Source organism: Leuciscus leuciscus (genome assembly GCF_965113295.1).
Source record: "Leuciscus leuciscus genome assembly, chromosome: 2".
Taxonomy (NCBI): Eukaryota; Metazoa; Chordata; class Actinopteri; order Cypriniformes; family Leuciscidae; genus Leuciscus; species Leuciscus leuciscus.
The window spans coordinates 48,376,098-48,399,583 of record NC_138726.1 but is presented as its reverse complement, the minus strand read 5'-3'; the positions used below and the strand labels follow the sequence as shown (position 1 = coordinate 48,399,583).

The following is a 23,486-nucleotide window of genomic DNA, read 5'->3' as shown; positions in this document are numbered from 1 at the left end:
AGCATCCACATTTAGAAAACCACCATGGAAACACTTTATTTTACTCTAAACTATTATTTTGTCATGTGAAATATTACACACAGGTAATGTATCTGAACATATCTAGATGCGTTTTCATTCATAAACACACAGAACATGGCTGTATTAAGCAGATCACAGAAAATCACTGTGATGTAATCGGTCTTTTGGCTTTTTCACAGAAGTCAACATGTGACGTGTTTTGAAGGACTACTAATAGACGGATCATTCTCCAAATAAATGGATGAATCTCAGTAAATAACCTGTACAGTTCATACATCACCCCAAAATAAATAATTATAGTTGCATTGTAACATTATTTTCATGAAAATTAAGCACATTGCCCCATCCTCATTACTGTAATGCATATATGTATATATATATATATATATATATATATATATATATATATATATATATACACACACAGACTATATATGTGTGTGTGTCATTTATAAATTATAGTAGTATTTGTTCTACTGCGTTTAGTTTTAAGGGTATGTAAATAACAAAATATCATTATTTCAGTAATTTTACAGTGTAATATAGTATTGCAGCAATGAGAATCTAATGAAAATTACCACTGAGAATAATGAGAATTACAGAAAAATATGCAGAAAAACTACAGTAAAATATCCAAACACATCAATGAGAATTTGGGGAAAATGCAATTAACTGTCATGAAAAAAGTGTCACAATGTAAAAAATCTAAATGGTCCTCAAAAAAAGCTTTTTTTGGGGAGAAATGTTTTCGTAAAATTCACTAAAATTAGCATCACTTAATCTGGCCACACATTTTCCCAACCAAACATTTTCCCCCACAAATGTTTGAACAGTCTTTGTGGGTCAAGAGTGTCATTTCTCCAGGGCCGTGGCCCAGATGTCGTCGGCTGGCGGGTCGGGCAGAACCCAGCCTTGAGGAACCGATGTGCCGTCAGGGTGCTCGACGGAAACCAGGAACTGATCCCACTCTCTCCTGTCAGGGGAAATGCAATAGGAACACATTCTTTGAGCTTTATCACATTTACTCAGAGTTATTTTTAGAGGTAACTTCTGATTTGAAAATAGACCTTATTTGAATAAGAGCAGGAAGGGAGCGCTCAGCCTGTGTGTAGTAATCATGGAACGGTTGAAGAGGGTGATCAGGTGGCAATTCGGCTAAAGCAAAAGAAAAGAATAGAGTTTACAATCATGTAAATGAACAATTGCACATTTTATTGCATATGAATGAACCTAAAAATAGGGAAACAAGTGCCATATAAATACAACTGAAGAAAAAGATCTACTGTATGTTTATTCTGTACTATTTTAAGATGTGCTGCACCACATATACTCAATGTACATTGAGTGAAGCACACCTGAAATAGTACAGGGACAGAAAACTGGCTATACTGCCAACTTGTGGTGTCCTCAGAAAAAACAAACCCTAATAGATTAAGGATCAGAAAGCTTGGTTAGGACCTGGATGCGTTTCTCTCATAGACACTAACAGCTAAAAGTTTGGAATCATTAAGATTTGTTTTATGTTTTCTCTTGTGCTCATCGTGGCTGAATCTATTTGATCAAAAAAGTGAAAATAGTAATATTGTAACTGTCTATCTATCTATCTATACTCAAACCCAGTATTACCTCCAAACAACATTGCGTCCACCTCTCGCTTCTTCTGCAAGAGCTTCTCTTTTTCTTTCTTCAGTCGTTTCTCGCGGTCTCGTTTGCGTTCCTCTTCCTGCTCTCCCTCCAGCATGACTCTCAGAGCTTTCTCCTCTGTCGCGTAGATGGCCGTGCGTTTACGGATCAGACTCCTCAACCGCTCCAGGTGACCATCAAATATGTCATCACTCGCTTTTCCCGGAAACATGCCTTTTAAAATTGGAAAAATTCCAAGGAAATTAAGCATTAAAGATATGGTTATACAAAATTTTACATTAAATTGTGCAAACAAAATCGTATTTTTATGTTTTACCTTTCCTGGCTGCCGCCTCTTTCCTGAGTTTCCGGAGTTTTTCCAGTGATTTGAGGATGTCCAGCATTCTCTTGGCATCTGCTTGTTTCTTTCTGACCTCTGAGAGAACGGCATCTGCGGCCTGTTTCAACTCTTTCTCCTGAACAACAACAAAACTATTAGATCAGGCATCACTGGATGTATAAGCTCATACTCACAAATGTTCACAGAAGAGGAAATTCACATATTGATACTGTATATACCTGGGGAGTTAAACATCTATAACTAAAATACGTCAAAATATTAGTGATGTCAAATGTTTTTTTTTAACTTTTGTTAGTTAAAGTGATATTAATAAAGACTAGCTAGCACAATGAAAAGTAATATTAAGTGCACAGGGAAAAATATAAACTAATTATAAATCAATATTCCCCCCCAAAAAACATGCCTGATTTGAAATGTAATGAAATACCCATAATATTCTTAATATCCATTCATACCAAAGTAGGGAAATTATTTAAAATGCACAATATATTTTATTTATGTTCTCTTATCTGAGACATTTTGAGAAAAGAAAAATACTTATAATTGTTTTTTATTTATTATATTGTTTATATAAGATGTAATATAGCATAATTATCAATAAATAATATTATATAATATTTAATTTTCGAATAAATCATACTGTATGATATTAATATAGAATCATAACACACACACACACATTATATATATATCATAATTAATAATTAAACTAATAATATAGTATAATACTAATTCATATCAATAACAATAATATTTTATATCATGAAAATTCGATGCAAAACAGATAACCCAAAACTGAGCGTGTAGCGCCCCCTATTGGAAGACACTGATATAAGCTGTCAGTTTTCCTCACTCTGTTCTTCTCCTCCACTTCTTGAATGCGTTTCATCTGCCATTTATCAACCACCGCCTCCCGTTCAGCTCGTCTAACCTCCCGTTCCAGCTCTTCCTCCTTCAGTTCCACCTTTCTCCTCCTCATCCTGACTCTCTTCTTGTTGATCTGCAGTACTTTCCTCTTGATGCTGCGAACACAGTCTGGGTCCTTCAGCTCGGCCAGTCTCTCCTGTATGTGCTTCTTTAGTTCTGCTGCTTTAGACAGCGTACTAGCCCAAACATCTTCATTCTCCAAATTATCCTTCAGCATCCGGCACACGATATTTAACTCGGACAGCATTTTAACAGTCCCATACAGCTTTTCTTTGAACTGAGAGATGGGTGGGTGAGATTTGGTTCGCTTTGGTTCACTGGGTTTACTGATTCTTGAATGGAGGAAACTTTGAATCCACTGCTTATCTCTCAACAGCTGCTTGGCTTCTTCATCACAAGCTGTCACTGAAGTCACTTTACTGTTGTTTTGGTTGTCATCTAGCCAGGATCTATTCGCAGACTGGTCGGTAAATGAGTAATTCTGGCGGTTGGAGGTGTACATGTGAGCTGAATGATCCGGCCTGGTGTTGGACTGATATGATGGTGGTGCCGAATGTGGATATTGATGTTGATTTGGTGGGAATTGTCCACTGTGATGATGTTCAGGTTGATTCCACTGGTTCTGGAGCCAGGGTGGAGGGTTCTCAATGTGTTGAGGAGGCTCAAAGGTGACTGGAGGTGGTCTGCTCGGGTCGAAGGGTGGAAACTGGGGCCAGTGAGTCTGTACTGGTGCTGTTGGATGTTGATACATGTTCCATGTGTGTCCCGCTGCAGCTGGAGGAGGCATTGGTGGTGGTCCTGCATCTCCTCCTGCATAACCCGCGCCGTCTGTAAACACTGGAGCGTTGAAGGGAGGAGGAGGAGCGCCCATGTAACCGAAATGCTGAAAGTTATCCATTATTTCATACTAAAATCAACTCAGTGTTTTGTTAAAGCGCACAGTTGTGAAGAACGTCCAGAGAGAGAACAGTTTCTAACCGGAAGTTGTGAAGAAAGAACGTCCGGCCGAGAAGCCTTCAAAATAAAATCCCCTTCAAAATTAAAGCAGGATGGAAATGAACATTTAGGACACCGGAAAAAAGGTATAATCTGATTATAAATTAAATATTTTGTAGATATTTGATATTAACAAAAGAAGATATTTAGAAGAATGACAGTTGAACTCCATTGACTTCCATAGATTTTTTTTTTTTCTACTCTGGAAGTCAATGGAGTCCATTAACCGACATTCTTCTAAATATCTTCTTTTGTGTTCAACAGAAGAAAGAAATTCATACAGGTTTGAAACAACTTGAAGGTGAGTAAATGAAGACAGAATTTTCATTTTTAACTATTCCTACAGCACAACTGTTTTCAACATAATGATATGAAATATTTCTTGAGCAGCAAATCAGCATACTAGAATGATTTCTGGAGGATCATGTGACACTGAAGACAATGATGCTGTTCTCCACTTCTTGAATGTTAAATTATATTAAAATAGAAAACATTTTAAATTGCTATAAAACTTGACAATATTAATGTACTGTATTTTGAATGCAGACTAAATAAACATAAGAGACTCTTAGAAAACATTACCTATTGCATTCTATTCTATTCTTCTTCTATATAATAAATAAATAAATAGTATTGGCCGATTTAATTCATAACTCTAACATTTCATTGTATTGTATTAAAATGAATAGTTTACCAACAAACGGAATTCTGGCATCATTTACTCGCCCTCATGTTGTTATAAACTTTTAGGTCTTTGTTTTGCAGAATGACAGCCTCCATCATCATTCATCTTTGTCTTCTTTCCATACAGTGAAAGTAAATGATGAATGAAAAATAAATGGTTCCATGGAAGAAAATAATGCTAGTTTTGACCATGAGTGTGAATAAATGACAGATTTTAAATGTTTGAGTGAACTTTGCCTTTAATTAATGCTACATTTCATAATGTATTTTATGCTATGCTGTATGTATTTTGTCCATTATGCAATGTCATATTTAGTTTCTTTGTTGGTCTTTATCTAATGCTCATTGAAATACAACAGAAGACCTGCATTGTTTAGTGATAATATTTACATTTTATTCATACATATATTTTTTTTTTGTACATATATCCTTTGACTCGACGGGTGAGGATCAAAAACATACATGGTTTCTACTCTCTCTATGTAAAAAGTAACCCCTTCCCACTTTGCATTAATGCGAGTATATTCTATAACAATGCAATTCAAAAGAAAAAGTTACTGCCACTGTAGTTACTGATGTGCAGCTTCTCAAAGAGACCAGAGTCACTTAGTTGATTCAAACTGGCAGATACAAATAAAACACCCATTTCTGGACCACTTTGTGAATAACAGCAGAAATTATGACAAAACATTGTTCAGGTGACAATAGGCATGTCCTTGAAGTACCAGCCAGTTACTGATTTTCTTGACACTTAATATAATGCAAATAGCAGCTTGAGAGTAATAGCAAACTGGACATCTAAAAATCCCACTTCAATCCACAGCATTGACTGAAGGAAAAAAAAATGTGCCAAATTTAAAGTTAGCTCATACAGAGACATAATTTGGTTAAACATACCTTTATCAAATACATATTCTGGTGGGGTTCTAATTATTATTCATGTGGTTCAACTACAAAAATGTACGGTCATATTGGAGACTTTATGAAAGTTGTCAGGATTTATATCAATATCTGCTACAGTAACTATAACAAGCACATGACCAGTGTGACACAAAATTAATGTGTAATTTTATTCCAAGCAGGGCAAAGAGAAACTAAAATGAAATAAAATAAAATAAAATTCTTTATATTTCACATCTCTTTAGGAGGATAGGTTCAGGGGAGACTTCCCAGAGACTTGGTAAACTTTAAACTTATCTCTCTGAGCCATGATTACATAAAGTGAGGGAAGAGATGGCATAAGTTCACAGAATATGATTTTCCAAAGTAACAAATCATCACAAGCGTAGAGTGAGAAATGGACCCTTATGGACAACGGAGGAGGCAAACAATCAGCTACAGAAAAGTCTTGATTTTAAACCGGGTTTGTAGTTTTTAGTTCTTGGCGGCATCAACCTGTCTTGTCCAGTTCTCCTCCTCGATTCCAGAGTCATACTCCTCCTCAGAGGAGTCTTTAGCTGCAGCTCTGAGTGGAGAGGGCAAAAGAGTCAATGAGACTAATTCAAATGACTACCAAGTACCATTAAAATAATTAGGATGTAAATTCAAAAGGACAGCAGTGTGTGTTAGTTTACTTGGACAGTTAAGCTATCAAGTGTATTCATAGATTCTCAATATGTACAAATCTAACGACAGTCCAGTAAGTAATTTAATGAACCCAAAATGAGGAACCATAATTTATTTGCATTAAAAAAAATTATACTGAGCAGATAAAATATTTTCTTGATTTTAATTACATTATATTATGTGTACAGATTAATATATATATTGTTAAAAAGTTTTGGGTAAAATTGTTTAATTGCAATACGCATTACAGTTCAAAAAGATTCAAAATAAATTCTTTAAATGCATGATATATTTTAATTTTTAAGGTTTTATTTGTTAACTGCAGTAGTTGACATGAACTAAGAATGAACAATACTTCTACACCATTTAATAATCTTAGGTAATGTTAGTTATAGTTATTCAGTAAATATAATTAAAATAAAATGTATATGTATAATTAAAAAAATATTGTATACTTAAATAATATATATATATTTTTTAAATATGTTTAATTGCAATGTCCATTACACTTCAAATAGATAAATAAATAAAAGTAGATTCTTCAAATACACAATATACTTGAATTTTTTGGTAACACTTTATAATAAAGGTTTCATCTGTTAACATGAACTAAGAATGAACCTTAGTTAATTTCAACATTTACTAATACATTTTTTAAAACCAAAGGTTGTATTTTGTGAACATTAGTTAATGCACCATGAACTAACAAACAAAGAACACGTGTTTTTATTAACTAACAATAAGAAAGATCCGTAAATTTTGTAAAACAATATATTGCTCACTGTTAGTTTATGTTAGTTATTACATTAATGAATGAGACCTTATTGTCAAGTGTTACCAATTTTAAGGTATTTTTATTTGTCTTTTAATTGTATTTTTATCTTAAAATGGCCCACTCCTGCTCAGAACAGAAAGAGAGAGAGAAAAAAAAGAATAACTTCAGGCCTGAAAACAGTCCATAGTTCCAGGTGAGTCATAATAGGTTTCAAACTTAATCGTAGACAGATAAGATGACCAACAACAACAAAAAAAACTAGGCCATGTGAGCTCTCACCTTATGTACTGAGCTGGTGCTTTTCCTTGAACCACTTCCTTGTTCACCTCCACTGCCACAATATCTGAATGTGGCACCTCAAACATGGGATCAAGCAGCAGTTTTTCCTGTTGGGAAATAGTGGCAGCTTATGACATCACAAGAGCACACGTGATTATACCAGCATGCCTTTGAGGAACAGAAAACTGAATACAATACAAGCAACAAAAACAGCATTCTCTTACCATTATGGACCTAAGCCCACGAGCTCCGGTTTTACGCTCCAGGGCTAATCTGGCGATCGCTCTAAGGGCATCAGTCGAAACGTTGAGATCACACTAATACAAAACAAAGACACAGCACATCCTTAGAGAAACACTTGATGACTTTCTTTAATTTATGCAACATTTTATCATATTATATTACATTATGTATTATATATTTACTGAATTTGTAGCACTATCTATAAACCATCTGCTTATATTAACAAATTGAATAAATATAATATAATATATATATATATATATATATATTATTATATAAAAAAAATAACAATAATGGTAATAATGAATGTTCAAAAGGAGATGAGATAACAAAAATGGCAAAAAGTTGTATTATTTTATTTTGTAATTTTAGGGGTTTCATTTTAATTCACTTAATTTAAAGTCAATGGGAAGTTCCTATTTACACAGCATACAATTCAAATTCAACCCATAACATGTTAAAATAATTAAACGCAAATAAATTACTGAAACATGCAGAATTGCATCATTAACGCAATTTGTCAAGCGGATTATGTGCGCTCTCATCACACTGATCACACACTGTATTTATGCACACACATTTCAGTACATTCACATCGTTTCCACACACATTCAGGATAATGTTTTCATCTGTCATGTGTATGTTGCTGTGTTTAGTAATTCTGAATGTACTATAATAGGCATATAATGCAGTCATGTCAAGGCGGTTGGTTTGGGTTTTTTTCTTTGGCATCTCCATGTGGAAATGTAAACGAGCTCTTTGCTGTTACAGTGTACACTCAATTCTGAAAAGTTTTGTTTGGTAATATTTTTTTATGTGTGTGTTTGGTGTGCATAAATGTATGAATTGTATAGACTCCTGATATCATTTGGTTATTAGCTATTCTTTTGGAGTCCTTTTTTGGAAAGACACCTACATTTACAAAAAGCTTGCAGAAAATCCAGTTTTGTGAGAATTATCCTTCAATCTGAGAGTTTACTTTGATGGATATAGCAAATGATGACAAAATAAATGCGTTATACAAGATAAATGAAGTATGCTTAATTTCACGTCGAGTATGCGTAAGTATCGCGATTAATTGCACAAAAAGGGTGCGATTCGTTGTGATTACATTTTTTAATCTATTGACAACTCTAGTTATATATATTAGGTACCAACCTTGTCCATGCTGAAGAGAGCCTGATACTGCGGCACAACAGCATTGCGTGGCTCCGTAAGGATGCGCACTAGCGTCTCCTCATCCAGACTGTGCAGTGGAACCACAACGGGAAGACGGCCCACAAACTCAGGAATCATGCCGAATTCAATGAGGTCTCTGGCCTCCACGTGTTTCAGAAGTCTGTCTTTCTCTTCGATCTCGGCCACTGCGTCCACCTCTCCACCTGTGGTGTTAGCCAGGTCAGCCGCTGCTGCCGCCCTTCGACCTTTCCCCATGTTAGACGGTGTTCCAAACCCAAGGTACTACATATGGAATATAAAGACAATGGGCACATTATATATTTATTATTTACTTGATCAAAAATACAGTAAAAATATGTAATACTGTGAAATATTATTACAATTTAAAACAGTGGTTGAAAACCTATGGTTCGCAAGCCACAACTGGCTCTTTGACAAAAATCAAGTGGCTCCCCAGATCTCTCATCCTTTATAATAATGGATTTCAAATTGAACCAGCCAGAGTGCGTGTTCAGTGTCACGACAGCAATCAATGGCAAACCACAGCGAAAAAATATATAAAGATTTGATTGAACATATCCTTTTATTGAAACTGGTGCTCTGCCGTGCCACAAGACATTTTGAAACATTTCACCAGGTTCTCTTTTGCTGCAGAGACTTTTTATGTCGTATGAATTTGTCATATTTATGTCCGTATGATAATCCGAGCATCTTTCAGTGGGCGGGACTGTTTGAAAACAGTTGTTATTGAAAACAAAACATGCTTTTTTTTTTTTGAGAAAAATGCATTAACCAAAAATGAAAGAAAAAATGTCTCTTTGGTCAAATTTTTTTCCCAACCCCTGATATAAAATAGCTTAAAATAAATATTCCTGTGATAGCAAAGCTGAATTTTCAGCAGCAATTACTCGTCTTTGAAACAGATATTTTTTGTAAAATTATAAATGTATTTACTGTCACATTTGATGAGTCTTTTCTAAATATAAAAGTATTAATTTCTTTAAAAAATAAATAATTATCTTGCTAACCCAAAACATTAAAATGTCAGTTTATGTAATCCTGACAACTCCATACAAAAAAAGAAATACTTCTAAAGGCCGTTAGTCCATTGATTCATTTATTAGAAAAATTTAATTAAATATGAAATTTAAGATAACCAAGCTAGTCTTTCACCATTTTGTGAATAAAGCTTTGTTGTTATGTGTCAACATTCTTTTAGAAGTTACCTTCTCATTCTTTCTCCTGCTGATGATACGGTCAAGTCCATTAAATGCTCCAGATGCTACAAACAGGATGTTGGTGGTGTCAACTTGCACAGTTTCACCTCTCAGCTTCCTTGTGTTCTTCTCAGGAACATTAACAATAGTGCCTTCCAGTAGCTTAAGTAAACCCTACAAAAACAACGTAACGTTATTCATCAAAACAAAAACACTATCACAGTTTATTTTATTTTTGATCTTTCTGTAAAGACATCAAAATTTTAGGAATGACTAAAATCTGTTTTCTGTAGTCATACAAAACGTTTGGCAGATTTAGCAAAAATGAGAACATCACAAGTTTTTGTTAGTGATTAAATAAGTACACTAGAAATACAGAAGTTAGATTCCAAGAATAACAGACTGTGTTTCTGTAAATCTTTAACAGCCGTGTGAGCGTTCTTGTGATTTAGGTCAAAGTTTAGCTGAATATCAGTGACACATCTGAAGTGCGTAATCCAGGACAGAGAATCTGCTTCATTTTTAATAACAAACCTGCTGCACTCCCTCTCCTCCCACGTCCCTTAACTGATGGATCCCGGGAACGCTGCCAATCTTGTCCACTTCGTCCAAGAACACGATACCTGAAACAATTTCGACATCCAAATCGCACTTTAATTGAAGAAATTATTTTTGAATGTTTCATACATGTGGGTAAATGTCACAGGACGTTACCTTGCTGAGCTTTCTCGATCACATAGTTGGCGTCCTGCAGAAGCTTTGCGATGACTGACTCTATGTCCTCTCCCACGTACCCCGCCTGGGTGAGGGTGGTGCAGTCACAGATTGCAAAGGGAACATCCAGGCATTTGGCCAGCGTTTGAGCCAGAAGTGTTTTTCCTGTCACACAACTCAAGGTTTCTAGTTTTTCCATATTACCACACTCAAAACGTTTAATAATTAAGGCTTCTATCAAAACGTACACAACACTGAAAGTGTGTTTCGGTCTCACCAGAGCCAGTAGGGCCCAGCAGCACTATGTTGCTCTTCTCTAGTTTGATGTCGGTGTGTGTGGAGTCCAGCACTTCTCCTCCTCTCTTCTCTGGAGCTGCCTGCTGGTTCAACTGCTGCTGCATGGATGCACCCAGAGCGTTTCCATGAGGACTGATCCCTGCGATCTGGAGCAGTTCTGGACAAATTAAACAACAGCAGCAAAAACAAAACAAAAAATGCATAAATTATGATTTTTTTAAGCTTAGTGCATGCATGAATGTTTCCAGAATCTTGATTATGTATCTTTGAAAAACTCATCTTAAAGAACGTTTATTTTCTTATTTCTTATGTAATTAGTCCAGTTTACATACTATTTTTTAAAAGGAATGTTCCAGGTTCAAAGGTCAAGTTTTTGACCTTTTGAGTGGCACACTGTTAATTACCACAATAGTTTCAACACCTCACTTATCATAATAACAAAATACATGTTTACAGTAATGCACTTACAATAGTCTAAGACATTCAACGAGGGTTTGAATCAAAGCATCCAAAGCTCACATTTTTGTTAAACCACTTGAAAAGACTTTGATACAAAGATGTGTATTATTTAAGATTTTATATAAATTTGCACAGGCAAAACTAGAAGGCAATTTTATTCACAATAATCAACCAACTGAACGATGGGGCAACAAAATATTTGTAGGTAATTGACAGCATGCCACACATGATGTCCATTCGGCTTCAACTTGTATCGAACATTTCTTTACGAGTCATATGGTAAAAAAAGTTATAATCAAAACTCTATACTTACATATACTTGCATATATACTTTCTATATAAAGAATCAAATATAAAAACATGACAAACATGAAAAACTTAAAAAAAATAAAATAAGTCAAAGTATTAAAATGACAAACTATAAAAGAAATAAAAATACATTAGAGCGAAATAGAAATTAGTAAAATGACTAATAAAATGACAAAAGCACTTTTTTTATATATAAATGTTTTGCAAATCGCAAACAAGTACATGAATAATACTAAGTTATAACAGCACTGAAATGTTTACTCTTTTCTTTAGTAAAGACTAGTTGCATCATGCACTGTGAACTGGTAAGGTCAATTTGCTTAGTGTGCACAGCTGCTCTAATCACAGGATCTACAGGGATTTCATGTGACAAAAACCTCTGAAAGCTGCATTTGACAAAAGCGACACATGAACCAGCAGGCAAAGATAAAACATGACAGCATTCTTTCTGATACATGCATTGCCACTTACGTAATTATGCAATGATATAACATTTCAACAATGAAAAAGGGTAAAGGAAATGAAGAAAATTGACTATGTGATTTTTTTTGGCATTTGTACAACACCCAACATGAATCAAAGCAACTGAAGCAACATAAAACAGACTTGTTTCGAAAAATAAATGGTTTAAATGACATATTGTATGGACAATAAGATTATGGATGTTGACATACACTTACTTGTAAACCTGTATTCGTCCTCTCGTCGTCTTAGCTCTAGCTCTACAGAGAAAGGAGGACAGTTACAAAAAAAACCCTGACCAATTAAGTAAACTCTGCTGCAAAAATGCTTCTGAATTGTACAAATGCCAAAAGATGACAGATATCATAAAATGCTGCTGTTGGATTAGATACTAATGGACAGAGTACACATCACAATGGAGGTTATTTTGGCTTCTGAAGGAGAAGATTAGAAGATTCAAGAAGGTACACAATTTAACATTACTGACGTGGCATATTTCTGGGTCAAACAGCATATTCAGAGTAGAGTAGAGTAGAAGTCGCAGCGATCATCCCTGCTATTGCTCATATTATTGCCCAAATGGTCACTTCTTCATTTTGCTTTCAGCTGAAAGAGTGAAACCTGGCTTTTTGAGGACACAAATTTAATTTGTATCATGTAACAGATTCATTTCCTAATGGCTGTGATTATCTTACATAAGACCCGTTTAGTGAAAACCACCTGCGCCTACTTCCATGTGTGGAACACACACACACACACACACACACACACAACACACACACACACACACCTCGAGGAGTGAGGGAGGCCTGTTTCTCCGCCTCCACCTGCTGCTGTCTGGAGCCTGTGGGCATGTTGTTGTAGATGCGTTTATAATGGTTGTAAACGGCCACTGCCAGAACCTTCTTAGCATGGTCCTGACCCACAACATACTTATCCAGATAAGCATAGATCTGCGAGAAAACAAAAACAGAGAGATTGTATATGAAGACGGAGACAACCAGCTAGATTACCATGTCACAGGGTGTTATACTGCCTTAAAGGGATAGTTCACTTTGAAATTAATTTTTGGTATGTTTTAGCTTACCTCAAGGGCATCCAAGATGTAGGTGTATTTTTTTTCCGCAGTAGTTTCAATTTTGATATTTTTAGGTCAAACCGTTCTTGTCTGTCAGTCATATAATGCAGGTCTATGGTCACTGTCTCAAAACACAAGCACAGAGTCCAAATTAAAACAATTTCCCGTCGTCCAAATTAAACAATTACCCATCGTAAGTACACATTGATGGCCTAAGACACGAAACGAGCGGTTTGTGTGAGAAAACGAACAGTATTTATATCGTTTTTAACTCTTATACGCAGACATGTCCGAGTGATCTGATCTGACGTGTACGCAGACTGGTGCATAGATATATACACACTAGATGTCGCCTTAAAGACATTCGTTCCAATGAACTGCCGTAGACAAGGCGACATCTAGTGTATATATCTATGCACCAGTCTGCGTACACGTCAGATCAGATCACTCGGACATGTCTGCGTATAAGAGTTCAAAACAATATAAATACTGTTCGTTTTCTCACACAAACCGCTCGTTTCGTGTCTTAGGCCATCAATGTGTACTTACGATGGGGAATTGTTTAATTTGGACTCTGTGCTTGTGTTTTGAGACAGTGACCATCGACCTGCATTATATGACTGACAGACAAGAACGGTTTGACCTAAAAATATCAAAATTGAAACTACTGCGGAAAAAAAGACACCTACATCTTGGATGCCCTTGAGGTAAGCTAAAACATACCAAAAATGTATTTCAAAGTGAACTATCCCTTTAAAATCTCAAAGTAAAATGAATAACCAACTTTTTTAGGTGGTGGAGGGGGTTTCTGTTGGAAAGCCAACTTGACAGCTTCTGCTGCGGATTCCGGGTCTTTACTCAAACTCTTCTTAGTATCCGTTTCGGAAAGCACCACGAAAAAGTGGTGGCATTTTTCACATTTCACAAAGCGAGTTGATGCTACACAAAAGATAAATAACATCTTAGTGTAATTTTATTAAAATAATGGGACTGTTACTCATTCTACTCACTTTTAACTAGAGCTGCATGATTAATTGAAACTGAAATTTTGTTATTTAATAATAATAACAATAACAACATTAATAAAAATAAGAAAGGAAGAAATAAATAAATCATTTCTTAAATCGCAATTTAAAATGCAATCTCAATGTTTTACTTTTAACTAAGCAACTTTTAAACCTTGTTACTAATTAAAGCACCAGCAGATGAAAAGGCAACTTGTGTGTGATTTATTTTTAGCATTGAACAGTTAGTTCAGTTAACACTCTGGCCTACTTAAACAGGCAAGGCCAAAATAATCCATAACTCTTTGGAAACAAGGTCAGTAATAAAAAAAAAAAAGTGATAATCTTGAGTAATCCCATATTACACACAGCAGACAAACAATTATGTGAAAAAAAATGAACAAAATCTAATAAAAATTAAATGGTAATAGAAAATTAAATCATAGAAAATAAATCAAGTACTCACAAACAAATGTTTCTACATGTGTGCAAGGATCTCCACATTTAGGGCATCTCAGCTGACTTCCTCCTTTGCCGGAATTATTTGAGCTGGATCTCTTTCCACTTCCTTCACCAACAGATTTCTTAAAAGGAAGACAAGTATATTTATATACATATAAAAAACAAATTCCAGAAAGAGGATGAATTTAATTACATTGGCAAGCTGTTATTTCCTTCTTAAACCCTTCTCGTCAGAGAATAGGGAGTGTATGACAAGTAACGCTGCATATCTATCATCGTACCTTTCCACCGTCTCCATCTTTCATCCCATCTTTTGAAGCAAAGTACACAGAAGTCTCGGAGAATGACCTGACGGGGATACGGCGCACCAGACGAACCTCACGAACTCCCGGGAGGCTCAGTGACAGGAACTGGACTCTGGAGCCGGATATTCCTGTGTCACATACACAAACATGAGACCTTCAGGAGGAAATTCACTCAAAATAACAATTACATGATGCCAGTTACGAAATCATTATCATGTTGTTTAGAGTGCCTCTACAGGACATTGGCAACACATTTTACTAGAACAGAAATCAAATATCAAACCATTAAAATAATGTTTCTTATCAGACTATAGGAGTCTTGACAAAGAACACTATTAATTTTTCATTTTATGAATCTTGAAAGCCATTTTAAATAACAAACAGGCAAAACTAACAGCCAAATAAATGATGGCACCTTAAACATTATAACAATTCCTAAATTAAATCACTATAGTAGGTGATCATTTTAATAAACAATCTGGTTAAAGACAATTCTCATATGTAGGCTAACGTTACAGCAATAGATGCACTTGTCAACAACTGTCTAATGTTTTATTGTTTTACTTTATAAAGCATTTAAATCTATTTTTCTATATGAGGGTGGATGTAAATGTTTGTGTATCATTGAACATCATTTGTGGTTGGTTTGTTTGTTTATTCCGCACCAGCAGAAGCGCTAGCAAAACTAACTAGGCTAAGAAACAGAAAAACATCAATATTTCTCAAAATACGACTTTCTTCTTACCTTTATGAGCAGAATTTATGAGTTTTCTCGCTGCTAAAGCACACGTACACGACATGTTTCAGAGTTGTTTTGTTTTTTGACGAACTGAATCGGTTGATTTTGACGAGCGCTGGGAGGTTAGCGCTAGCTGAGAGCTAACCCACTGAAAGCCATTCAATATAGGCCCAACAATAATAAAAGACTTACACAGAATCTGCGAATTAAATAAAAATCAATCAAACATATTAATATACGAAAAGCGTTATTTTGGAAGCTGCTATATGCAGCTGAACTACACACACTGCTGTCGGAACTAGGCACTGTGATATAAGTAAATAACTGATGACACTCTTGATTCACTGATTCATTCTGACAGAGAATCATTTGTGTCAGTGAATCCATGTGCGAAGATTCAAACAAACGGGTCAGTGAATCGCTAGTCAATGAATAAATTGCGTCACCAGTGAATCAAATGAATCGATACATCAATCGAATCAATATGTAACACTGAATTACGACACTGCGCACCGGTCCAATACACACTCCCCAACACAGACATAAATAAATAACTGTCCTGTAACAACTGTACAGAGTGTAACGTTACAGAGAAAAGTACAACGTGTACGTGTGATTGCACACCTGCTATTATCTTATTCAAGATGAACACAATTACTAAAAATAAATTAAACTTTTCAATCTACATAGCATTTAAATATTACCAGATAAATGTTTTTTTTGAACAACATGAGAGTGAATCAAAGATGACAGATTTTTTTTCTGTTATTTTTGGGTGAACTATCCCTTTAATAGCGCTCTCCAATGCGCATGCGCGCAGTTAGCAGTCGCTGATTGGCTGGTGTGATCGTGTGCAGTCAATCGCTTGCTTCTGGCTGCGGAAGCTGCTGTCATGTGATGTAGCGAAAGGATACAATGTTTTTTCAAACCTGTGGATGAAAGGCATTATAAGGTGATTTATTTCATGACCCGACACGGTAAAATTTTCTCATCTATTGCTCGAAATGGTCTCCTGAATATGATGATTATTTTAGAGATACCATCCTTTTTATATAGTGTTATAATTGCGGGAATTGTGTATGTATGTTCAGTTGTCGCATTAACTCACTAGACCATTTTGTACTCTAGTCACATGTTTTCTATGTTGAAATACATGAAAGGGGTGTAAAATCAATACTTTTTTTTTTTTACATGAAATGAAATTTAACTGAATATCTCTTCTTTTCATCTAAATGACAAGCATTGTGTTGATCATGTCAGTTATTCTGAGAGGCTTGGACTTATTTAATCAAACATTTAATTTGCATTTCAGCAATGGAGGAGATAAGAGTATCTCCTGATTATAACTGGTTCAGAAGCACTGTACCTCTGAAAAGAGTAAGTCTATCTATCTATCTTTTTAATTTGAATTAAGGCAGAAAACAGGATGCCAATTGTCATTGTACATTTTCATGCAAGAAAGTAGAATTAAAACGAGAAAAAAAAAAACCATAGAACTGCTGTACCAAATGTAAATTATGTATTTTTTTTCTCTGTCATATGATACTAATGTAGCTCATTTGTGAGAATTTCTGCCTTTGTGTCTTCAGATAATTGTGGATGATGATGACAGTAAAGTCTGGTCGTTGTATGACGCTGGGCCGAAAAATATCAGATGTCCCATCATCTTCCTCCCACCCGTGAGCGGCACCGCAGAGGTTTTCTTTCAGCAGGTTCTGGCTCTCTCCGGATGGGGCTACCGCGTCATTTCGGTATGTTCTCTCACACATCAACTAGAGAGAGTCCTGGCTGCTATAAAATATATTTGGTAATTAATAGGGTTTATTCGGTTGCTTGTAATTTCAAGTGTGGCAACTTATGTAACCGACATGCCCTTGTGCTGCTCTTCTGCCATTATTGCTTTCTTTCTTACGTAACTTGATATTGCTTTACACAGCTCCAGTATCCTGTCTATTGGGATCTGCTGGAATTTTGTGATGGATTTAGGAAGCTTTTAGACCACTTACAACTTGACAAGGTATGGGAAATTGATTATTTTATACATACAAGATGGGAAATCACAAGTCTCTTTCACAACCTGTTTTTCTGTCTCTGTGCAGGTGCACTTGTTCGGTGCATCTCTGGGTGGATTCCTGGCTCAGAAATTTGCTGAAGTCACACATAAATCTCCCAGAGTTCACTCTCTAGTCCTGTGCAACTCATTTAGTGACACATCGATCTTCAACCAGACATGGACAGCAAACAGGTAAAGACTTCTAGAATACTGATAACTTTTCCAGTGGTAATGTCTCCGTCCTTGTGGACTTTTTCTCATTCTCTTTCTTTTCTAGTTTCTGGTTGATGCCGGCGTTCATGCTCAAAAAGATTGTGCTTGGTAACTTTGCCAAAGGACCTGTGGACCCAAAAATGGCAGATGCAATTGACTTTATGGTTGACAGAGTGAGTACTTCTACCATACTGACTGTTTTGGAAGTTTTGATGGCATAATTTATTAGTTTAACTATGTGTGATTCTACAACTTTTGACCCACCTCCATAAAAAAATGGCCACAGAAAAACTCCTTAAAATATCAATGTCAATTTTTTGCCATAAGGACATTTAACATGAAAAACTACCCAGATTTTGTTAAACGTGTAAATGTGCTTGCATTCATTGTACTGACATATTTTATTGGGTAGTTAAATCAAGCCAAATATAGTGCTTGTGCTTGAGCTGGATTGATGTAGTTAGTAATAGATCTTATACTGATGTGTGAACTTCTGTGAAGGTAAATTTGTCTCACTCTTTGCTCATTTATCAACAAAGTGTGCTTTGTTTATTTGTGCTTCAGCTGGAAAGCTTGAACCAGAGTGAACTGGCTTCTCGACTCACACTGAATTGCCAAAACTCCTACGTGGAACCTCACAAGATAAAGGATGTTGCTGTCACCATAATGGATGTAGGTCTTTTTTTATAAATAGGCTAGAAAACAAAAAAATGTGAACTGTTAAAAACAGTTTAAATGATTTTGACCTCCTTTTCTCTTAGGTTTTTGATCAGAGCGCCCTGTCACATGAGGCAAAGGAAGAGATGTATAAGCTGTACCCAAATGCTAGAAGAGCTCATCTCAAAACCGGTGGAAACTTCCCTTACCTGTGCAGAAGCGCGGAAGTTAACCTGTACATACAAGTGAGTCCACTGTTTTAAGTTGTTTAAATTTAAATGTAAATTATTTACTCACCCTGGTGTTGTTCCAAACCCTAATGATTTTCTTTCTTCTGTGGAACATGTATGAAGAAAATTTGAAGCTTCAAAAAAGAAGCAAAAACCCTGTAAAGTAGTCGGATTTGTTTCTGAATCTTTGTGTGAGAAACAGACAGTTATTGAAGTCCTAGCTGTCCTTGATCTGTCACACAATGTCCAATTCTTGAACAAATCATATTTTTTTTTAATCTAATTCAGAAAGCTGGTCTAAATGATTCATTCTCGAATTTAAAAACTCACAACTTAATGATCTGGTTGCAGCAGTTAATGTCTTACTGGAGGGGAAGATTATCAGTAGCTTTGTTTCCATCCACCTATTTTTATGCAAATTTTGGATTATTGCATTTAAAAAAAAAGCTGGATCCAATAAGAAGACATGGAAACACATTTGCTGAATAAATCCCTCGATGTGTAGCAAAAAACTCTTGTGAATTTCCTCAACAGAGTGTGATTGGACTGGACGGGATTAGATTAATGGACCAATTTCATTGCACAGCATCTTAAATGTTGGTTTGATCATTCTGAAATGCCTGAGCCAAAGTCTGTCATCCAAATGATTTGGTGTAATGACCTTCCAGAACTGTCCCACACGATTGCGTTCTCAAACACCAGTCATTCGCCTCCGAACGCAAGATTACATGACAGCGTTTATTGCATTTCATCTGTGCGCTCTGAGGTTGAAAGTCATTCATGATGTTGGAAAAAACTGCCACAGTGGCTTTCCCCATTCCAGCAACTTCTGTTTTTATTACAGATATCGTGCCAATTTCTCAGGAAGTGACTATTTTGTTCTCTTGAACACGGGATGGAAATGTTTTATGCGATATTCCAGTTTTGCACATAAGTTAAATGTGCAACTTTGGATGGAAACAAAGCTAGTGAATAACAACATAAATCTCAGTCTGTTTTGAAAACATATGGAGCACTTTTATGATACTTAAGCTTAAAATCTTTATTGAGTAGCAATAAAAACGACACACCTAGCCCTAGGGCCCCATCATACACCCGTTGCAATGCGGCGCCAGGCACGACGCAAGTGTTGTTTGCTAGTTTCAGCCCGACGCAGTTATCATTTTCATGTCCTGCGCCACGTTGTTTAAATAGCAAATGCATTTGCGCCCATTTGTGCGCCCCTGGGCGTGCTGGTCTGAAAATGAGGTGTGTTCAGGCACATTGTTGGCGCGTTGCTATTTTGAGGCAACTGAAATAGACTGAGCCATTGACCAACTGAAACCTGGTCTAAAGTCAATGGCGCAGTATTTTTTTATTTTTGTTGTTTAAAAGGCGCATTATCCTATAGGCGGGTGCACAACGCGCATACACTCTGCTTATTACACACACATGCAGCAGCACACAAACATACCAAATATTAAAAATAAAAGGATTACAATGTAAAAGATTATTATTGTGTACATAAAGATATGGTGGAATCTGGCTTGTCCCGTAGATGGTCTGCTTGCTCGCTTTAACCTCACGCACGAGCAGACCCTTTTCCTCTCTGGAGACTCGTTCAGTTTTTCCACTTGCAAATTCCGCCATGTGAATAGCGAATCCGCCATGGCGTGAGCGCAACTGGCTTTTAAAGGGAATGGGAGATGAGACTCTGATTGATTTATTGCACGTTACGCCCAAAACACACCCATTACCCATTAAGAGAATAGGGACAACCCTTTTCAGACCATTTTTCCCGTCGTTAAAGGAACACTCCACCGTTTTTTCATATTAAACTAAGTTATTCCCTTAACTAAGACGAGTTGATACATACCTCTCTCGTCTCAGTGTGTGCACTCAATCGCTCTGGCGCGCGGCGACACTTTGATAGCACTTAGCTTAGCCCAGTTCATTCATTAGGGACCAAACAGAGATGAAGCTAGAAGAGACCAAACACCTCCACGTTTTCCCTATTTAAATACAGTTACACGAGTAGTTACACGACCAAGTATGGTGACACAAAATAAAACGTGGCGCTTTTCTAAGCGGGTAAAAAGGATAACTATAATGTATGGCGGAATAGCACTTGGGAGCACGTCGACTCGGCGCAGTAAAAAGTCACGTTGGTTCTAATGAGAGAAGTGAGAGGGGGAGAGGATTTTTCAGGAGTGATTATTACTGCGCCGAGTCGACGTGCTCCCAAGTGCTATTCCGCCATACATTATAGTTATCCTTTTTACCCGCTTAGAAAAGCGCCACGTTTTATTTTGTGTCACCCTACTTGGTCGTGTAACTACTCGTGTAACTGTATTTAAATAGGGAAAACGTGGAGGTGTTCGGTCGCTTCTAACTTCATCTCTGTTTGGATCCTAATGAATGAACTGGGCTAAGCTAAGTGCTATCAAAGTGTCGCCGCGCGCCAGAGCGATTGAGTGCACGCACTGAGATGAGAGAGGTATGTATCAACTCATCTTAGTTAAGGGAATAACATAGTTTAATATGAAAAAACAGTGAAGTGTAACTTTAAACTAGCAAAAGTGGATTGGACACCATGTGCTTAGATTGTTAAAATAGGGCCCCTGGTGTTGTTATGATTTCAGGTGCTTAATTTGCACTGTCACTCTGGTTTTAATCTGTAGATACACCTGCGCCAGTTTCATGGGACACGGTACGCCGCCATCAGTCCAGAGATGGTCAGCGCAGAGGAGCTGGAGGTGCAAAGGACAAATCTGAGCAACAACAGTGAGAGTGATGATGAATCATAGGCTTCATGCAAACATTCTCTGAATGATGAATAGATGAATCAGGACCTGAGTTTGACCTGATTCAGCTACACAACATTTAGAGATCACGTTTCGGTATTCTGTTTTTCTATTACCTTTAAGTCAGTTAAATGTGAATGGACTTTATAGAGCCTATTTTTACTTTATGGAAAATAAACAATATTTTGATATAATATTATGACTGTAAATAAGTGAAATTGATTACATAGTTAGGGTTTTCATATAATGCCGTATTTTGACCCGGTTGCCTTACACAATATACGTAAAACGCACTTTTTACTCCTTGAATTAAATTTTCTGCCTTTTGTATGTTGGTGTTATGTTCTGTTTTGCATTTGTTTGTTTTTTGTATGAATGTTGTCAGCATCATTATTTCTGTTGTTCATTTGAGTCATGCACTGATATAAAATGAAACTAATATCAACACCAGATTGTATAAATCTTTGTATAAATCAAGGAATCCTTGATTTAGAAACAAATCAAAATGTGTCATTATTTACTTAATATAAAGCCGTTTAACCACAAAAGCCAGATATTGATAATTGTTGTAGATTTACAACTATTTAAATTACTGTAATTCAATTACAAGTTTTGCATTTGCTAAACTCATACTTTTTTTTTCTTTCTAATAATAATTCTGTATTGGGTGCAAATCTGCCTTTTCTGCCTTGTTTGTAATGTAATAATTTGACCTTATGTTTATTAGTATTTTCTTTCCCTGTTGAGAAGGAGCATTTGTAAATACAAGTCTACAGTTATAAACCACAAATGAACCACTAAAGCATTACCATACAATTCAAACACTGTTACGGCTATACAGTATTTACATAAGAATCAGATCAATGAATTGGGATTGTATGGCATGCAAAACAATTTTTTTGGACCAGTATCATCTCAATACCCTGGTATATGTATATAGTATTGATTGAGTACCATGATATTATGATCTAATACGTCACAATATTTTTTGGAAAAAGCCAGCACATTAAAGTCGGCATGAAATCAAAGTGAATAATTCTTTTTCTTTTAAATGGAATATTTCATTGTTTATTATAAATGATTTATCCGTGCATACAATTTTTAAAAATTCATGTTCCTTCATAATCTTTAATCAAAATAACTTCTCCCTTTTGCAGCGTCATCTCTTCTCTTCTGTGATGACGTGTTTACTGGCGTGAGGGCGGGACAACCTGTCACTCACATGACATCCACCAATAGCAAACCACAACCAATCATCTCCCCATGGACAAAATCAAGTCCTGCCCTTCATTTTTTCTTGTTCAAGAAGCCTTTTTACTCCAATATACATCACAATAGGGAAGAAAAGACAATCGTAACTTCCGTTTCATGCTGTCTTTAACTGCAGCATGTGTTATAGACACACCTTAGCAAGTTTAATACTCATGATAAGGAGTTTGTTCAAAACCCTAATAATGAGCAATGCCTTGGCAACACCACTAATACTTCGTTGGAGGAAACCTTCTATCAACAAAAATAAAGGAACACAGATATTGGACAGTTTGCAACATCATTCCAAAAGAAAATAGCTGATTGTTACTCAAATACGGTTGCCGTTGATAGTAGACTGGATGAGAACAGTGTGATGCACGTCACAACACCTATCATTCGGGTTTGTGTATATAATGAAATTTGTACGTGTGGTTACTATCCGAGAACCACAGGTGTCTGCCAATTTGCAACTTCAAAAACATTTTCATGTGTCAATATTAACTTTTAACAAGACCTGTTTCAGTTCAGCACTTGATTTCCTGTTCTGTCACAATCCAGTAAAACGCTTACAAAAGTCATTATAGCTACAACAAAGATAT

At 36.0% G+C, this 23,486-nt stretch overlaps 3 protein-coding genes across 5 annotated transcripts; 1 reads left to right on the top strand and 2 right to left on the bottom strand.

Annotated features, from left to right (window-relative positions):
* Window positions 1–10: 10 nt before the first annotated feature.
* Window positions 11–3,937, bottom strand: pdcd7 (programmed cell death 7). Its single transcript, XM_082161208.1, has 5 exons — window positions 2,859–3,937; window positions 1,982–2,120; window positions 1,648–1,878; window positions 1,089–1,176; window positions 11–994 (listed from the first exon to the last, which is right to left on the bottom strand). The coding sequence occupies exons 1-5, from the start codon at window positions 3,828–3,830 to the stop codon at window positions 874–876; spliced, it is 1,551 nt and encodes a 516-aa protein (XP_082017334.1). The 5' UTR covers window positions 3,831–3,937; the 3' UTR covers window positions 11–873.
* Window positions 3,938–4,981: 1,044 nt separating this feature from the next.
* Window positions 4,982–16,051, bottom strand: clpxa (caseinolytic mitochondrial matrix peptidase chaperone subunit Xa). 2 transcript variants are annotated; one of them, XM_082154576.1, is made up of 14 exons: window positions 15,707–16,050; window positions 14,938–15,089; window positions 14,661–14,778; window positions 13,975–14,129; window positions 12,903–13,065; window positions 12,331–12,372; window positions 10,863–11,039; window positions 10,586–10,750; window positions 10,406–10,494; window positions 9,881–10,045; window positions 8,634–8,936; window positions 7,457–7,549; window positions 7,233–7,339; window positions 4,982–6,077 (listed from the first exon to the last, which is right to left on the bottom strand). In XM_082154576.1, exons 1-14 carry the CDS (start codon window positions 15,759–15,761, stop codon window positions 5,987–5,989), a joined length of 1,875 nt encoding a protein of 624 aa, XP_082010702.1. In that variant the 5' UTR covers window positions 15,762–16,050; the 3' UTR covers window positions 4,982–5,986. The 2 variants fall into 2 exon arrangements, with proteins under 2 accessions (XP_082010702.1, XP_082010703.1); XM_082154577.1 differs by lacking the exon at window positions 12,331–12,372 and having other exon boundaries at window positions 15,707–16,051.
* Window positions 16,052–16,519: 468 nt separating this feature from the next.
* Window positions 16,520–21,966, top strand: spg21 (SPG21 abhydrolase domain containing, maspardin). Of its 2 annotated transcripts, none has more exons than XM_082154947.1 (9): window positions 16,520–16,652; window positions 17,013–17,077; window positions 17,290–17,451; window positions 17,637–17,717; window positions 17,800–17,945; window positions 18,031–18,139; window positions 18,531–18,638; window positions 18,728–18,868; window positions 21,514–21,966. In XM_082154947.1, the coding sequence occupies exons 2-9, from the start codon at window positions 17,015–17,017 to the stop codon at window positions 21,637–21,639; spliced, it is 936 nt and encodes a 311-aa protein (XP_082011073.1). In that variant the 5' UTR covers window positions 16,520–16,652; window positions 17,013–17,014; the 3' UTR covers window positions 21,640–21,966. The 2 variants fall into 2 exon arrangements, with proteins under 2 accessions (XP_082011073.1, XP_082011072.1); XM_082154946.1 differs by having other exon boundaries at window positions 16,593–16,677.
* The last annotated feature ends 1,520 nt before the right edge of the window (window positions 21,967–23,486 follow it).